The following is a 4125-nucleotide window of genomic DNA, read 5'->3' on the forward strand; positions in this document are numbered from 1 at the left end:
GGGTGGGGTGCGTGGGTGCAGTAGCTGATTGTTGTGAAATAGAAAAGAGTAGAAGCTGAAACTGAAGGCTGAGGTTTTGACTGCAGTGACTGTGATGACGCTCAGAGGAATGTAAACTGAACAGAAGAGCAAAACAAATGACAGGAGAGATAAACACACACTGGACGGTTCTGGAACTGGAACTGGAACTGTTCCTGCAGGCCGCTCCGACACCACCCAAACAGAAGTGTTTCCTGTGCAGCCTGTTTCAGAAGCTGACCAGACCAGTGTCATACAAACACAATCCTGCAGGGGGCGAACATACCATATATCATAGGTGTCAAACTCAGGCCCGCGGGCCTTAGGTTTGACACGTGTGCTGTGAGGGTTTTTACAGGTAGATTTGAACTCCTTCAGTTCATAGAGGTCACGTTAAGGTTAGAATGTCTTTGACCCCGGGGGTCACGGTGGACGAGTCCAGAGACCGTGGGAGGAAGACTCTGGTTCTGGACTATGAAAAACCTGGACTCATCAGAACCAGCCCCGGGTGGACACTGACGTTCACTGGTCGACCTGCTCTGTGTCCAACCGGGACAAGGTCGGCTCCGACTCCGGTGTCTTCTTGAATACACATCTTCTCGGCCAGGACTTCTGGGACTTCTGGGACTATCGTGTGTCTTGTCGGTGGAACGTCCGCCAACATTTTTACCACATGTCTAATAAAGTTAGAAATTCACTGAGTGATAAAAACAGACGGAGGGAAGAAGGAATTCAGGGAATTTTAAAGAGCGTTCCTTTTTGGCTCGCTCCTGCGATGTATATTTAGCTCCTTCGCGTTCTTCCACTGAACGATGTTGCAGTTGTTTATGAGACTGATCTGGTCTGTCATCATGTCACGTACTGTACCTTTAAAACCTCAGGTTGACATGGTGCCCACTGCAGGTCTCACCACTGATCTTTAGGGGTCACTAATGTTGTTCGGTGACAGATCAAAGACTACGTTCCTGTTCATTTTGTCGTTTGTCCTTTTTTAGAAAATGGTTCTGAACCAACGAGGAGCAGCTGATGAACACGGCGACAGGAAGCAGTCGGCAGCGGGAACCGCAGATGAAAATGGAATTCAAGACAACCATCACAGTGCGGAGCAAGTCATCACTCTGAAGGAGACGCTGAGTCAGCGGGACAATGAAATCAGTATCCTTAGAAACAAAAACAAACAAAAACAAACAAACCCTGGTAGAAACAGGTGAGTTTACGATGGGTCGCGTCCCGGTCCAGAGGTCGTTGTTGGGTCGACCAGCTGCTCCACTCTTCAGGTTGACGGTGGTTTTTTTTGTCCACATGCCTACACCGTACCGTGATCACGCACCAGATTTGACCAATCCGATAAGACCATGGCGTGACGCGCGATGTGTCGTGGATCTAATCACCATCAAGTCCGATGTGTGTGATTGTACGATGATCATTTACTGAGATCACGACATCCGTCATCAGCGTACGTCTTCCATCTGCGCCGTCATAGTCACGGAAACCGCTCTGAGTGAAATCTGAAGAAGCATTTCTATTGGCTGATCAGTAGATGTAGGTCGTAGGTCGTAGCAACTGTGACACAGTGACGGCTAGAATTTTATCGTGAGTTCTCGCTAGTCGTACGTCGACCAGTCATCGATTAGGCGACCAAAGATACTGTATCTCCACGTTTCTCCTACGATGGTCCTCTTTCGTCTGGAACAGCCTGTGTACCGGCCGTTAAACGCAGTATTTTCTCAGAGAACTACAGTACTGTCTCCTTCTGTTACTCTGATCTGATGTTTCAGTGAAGGACTTCTGATTGTCCTTCCTCACAGCAGTTTTCCATACATTCAGGGAAAGTCCCCTCCGCTGCCCCCCCCCCGTTCCAAACATGGTGTTTTCATTTCCCCGTCCAGATAGATCACCCGATGACTGCAGTGATTATTATTAATCATGATGATGGTGTTTGTGCTGCAGGATTGTGTTCCAGATCACAGAGCGTTAGCAGGAACACGGAGACGTCTGCTCCGTGGTGGAGCCACTGAAACCTCAGCTCCACACACTGCTTTTCACATGCTGGAAATATGATCACCATGATTGTTCTGGTGGATGTCTGAAGGCACATGGTACTGTGTTGGCAACTACTGCAAGTACTACTGCAGTATTTCCTAACTATGTATGTTTTAGATGAAGAGAAACGTTTGGTTCAGAGTTTTCTTCCGATTTTTCGTTCCACATTTGCCTTACCCTGGTAGGTCAGTATTTAGACTCTAGTGCATTGTTTCCCAAACACTGGGTCGCGACCCTTTAGATGTCAGTTTCTTCTCCTTTGTCGTCGCGTGAATGTCTCCTTCACAACGATGTCAGTTCATCGTCCCAGATGACGACGCTCCCATTTGAACAGAAAATGATCTGCTGACCACGGCAGTTTCACGTTGGCCGCAGCGAGAAGTCTGTGAACGTCATGACGGACGGAGTCTGAAGAAGAGACTGATGTGTTTACGCTAAATTATGGGTTGGGATTAAAATGGTCTCGTGTTTGTAATGTAAAAACCGAACGATTACGTCCAAGAGGGAAATAAAGTGTGTGTGTGTGGAATACGTCCATTTGGACACATGTCTGACTGACCTTTGACCCCTCCAAACGATCTTGTCTTGGTCGCGTTTTTTTCCTTCACGTTTATTCAGCTTTCAGCAGTTTATCGTTGGTTAGCGGTTTGGTGCTAGCTGTGTCACGTGATGCTAATGAAGCAGCTGGGTTCAAGTTTGGGTCGTCGCTCGTCCACGGTCCCTCACTGTCAGACATCAACATGTGGTGGAGTCATCGCTGCAGTTGGAGCTCGGTCCCTTCTCCACGTCTCCATCTTTAACCACCGTCTTTAGCCCGGCGTAATCTTTGACTCTCGAACAGTGAAATGAACGAGTCTTGAACAAATCATTTCATTCATTTTACAGCAGACAAATGAAACGAAGAAACGCCAGAGCGAATCTTTCAAACATATGTTTCCCACAACTGAAAGGAACGTTTTTAGCCCATACCGCCACCTGCTGTACTAGAGTGTGTAGTAACGATGCCTACTTCTCACAGCTTGAAGTACGATTTGTTTTTTATTTCAACCTTTATCCAGTTATCCCAGCGTCATCTTGTCGTCGCTCTAATGACGTTGATTCAATTGAGAAATTGTTTCAGTTTTCGCTGATGCAGCTGGAACTTAAAATGTGTTTGTGGAGAAATAGACAGAAATAGTAACTTTTTTTGTGGTCGTCTCGCATCATGTTTCCCAGGAGTTTAGGAATAATGTGTGTTGACTCGGGTCGCGCAGGTTTGAGACTTTTAAAATATGGGTCACCAGAAAAGAGAACATAGAGGAAATAGAATCTTTCACCTTCACGTTTCTTTAATCCCAGATGAAAACTCTCTCTCGTCCAGATGCAAAGATCAGGCCTTAACTCAGAGCTTCAGGTGTCTTAGTGAAGATGCTGAAGAAGGAGAAGAAGAAGGTCCAGGACGCTGCTGCCCGGCTGGTTGACCTCACTGGCCAAAGGTCAACCGTCCAGGTTGACCCTCCAACAGCCTCTACAGAACCACCGACGGACGACGCAACCGATGTGGTCTCCACCACCAACGGAGGACGAGCCGTTCAGTACATGAAACGAGGTACTCACAGTACTGCAAGTGATGTTGACCAGTACCACAGTATTTAAAGATATTGCAGTTTTTACGCCTTACCTTCCACGCCTTCTCCCTCCGCCAGTTCTACTCTTTCCTCACCTCACCTTCAAATGGTGGCTTGTGGGCCACATATGTGGCCCAGAGGCAGCCTCAGTGTGGCCCAGACTCTGGTCTACTCTGGACTACTGGCCACATGGTGGTCAGTAGTCCAGACCATGAATGCAACACTGTGGTAATAGACGCCTCTTTGACCCTTTGTCAGAGTAGAAACGTACAAATGAAGATGAAAACCGTAGGTTTAACACCGTTAAATTTGTAGTGAGTTGCAGTCCTGACAGATCACAGCAGGGGGGGTCAAACTCAATTTCACCAGTTCCCCTTGAATGGCCGGTTGTAACTGGAAGACTGTACAGATCAGGGGTTCTCAACCCCTGGTCCGCGGACCAGTACCAGTCCGTAGG

General features: G+C 47.6%; 1 protein-coding gene across 1 annotated transcript in view; it reads left to right on the forward strand.

Moving 5' to 3' along the window:
* kif6 (kinesin family member 6) overlaps positions 1 to 4125 on the forward strand; it is a 26523-nt gene that overhangs the window by 11264 nt on the left and 11134 nt on the right. The window contains exons 9-10 of the mRNA XM_025058932.1: positions 1014 to 1173; positions 3455 to 3649. Coding sequence (XP_024914700.1) covers positions 1014 to 1173; positions 3455 to 3649 — 355 coding nt within the window. The remainder of the gene's footprint in view (positions 1 to 1013; positions 1174 to 3454; positions 3650 to 4125) is intronic.

This window comes from Cynoglossus semilaevis, chromosome 1 (genome assembly GCF_000523025.1).
Source record: "Cynoglossus semilaevis isolate Cse_v1.0 chromosome 1, Cse_v1.0, whole genome shotgun sequence".
NCBI lineage: Eukaryota > Metazoa > Chordata > Actinopteri > Pleuronectiformes > Cynoglossidae > Cynoglossus > Cynoglossus semilaevis.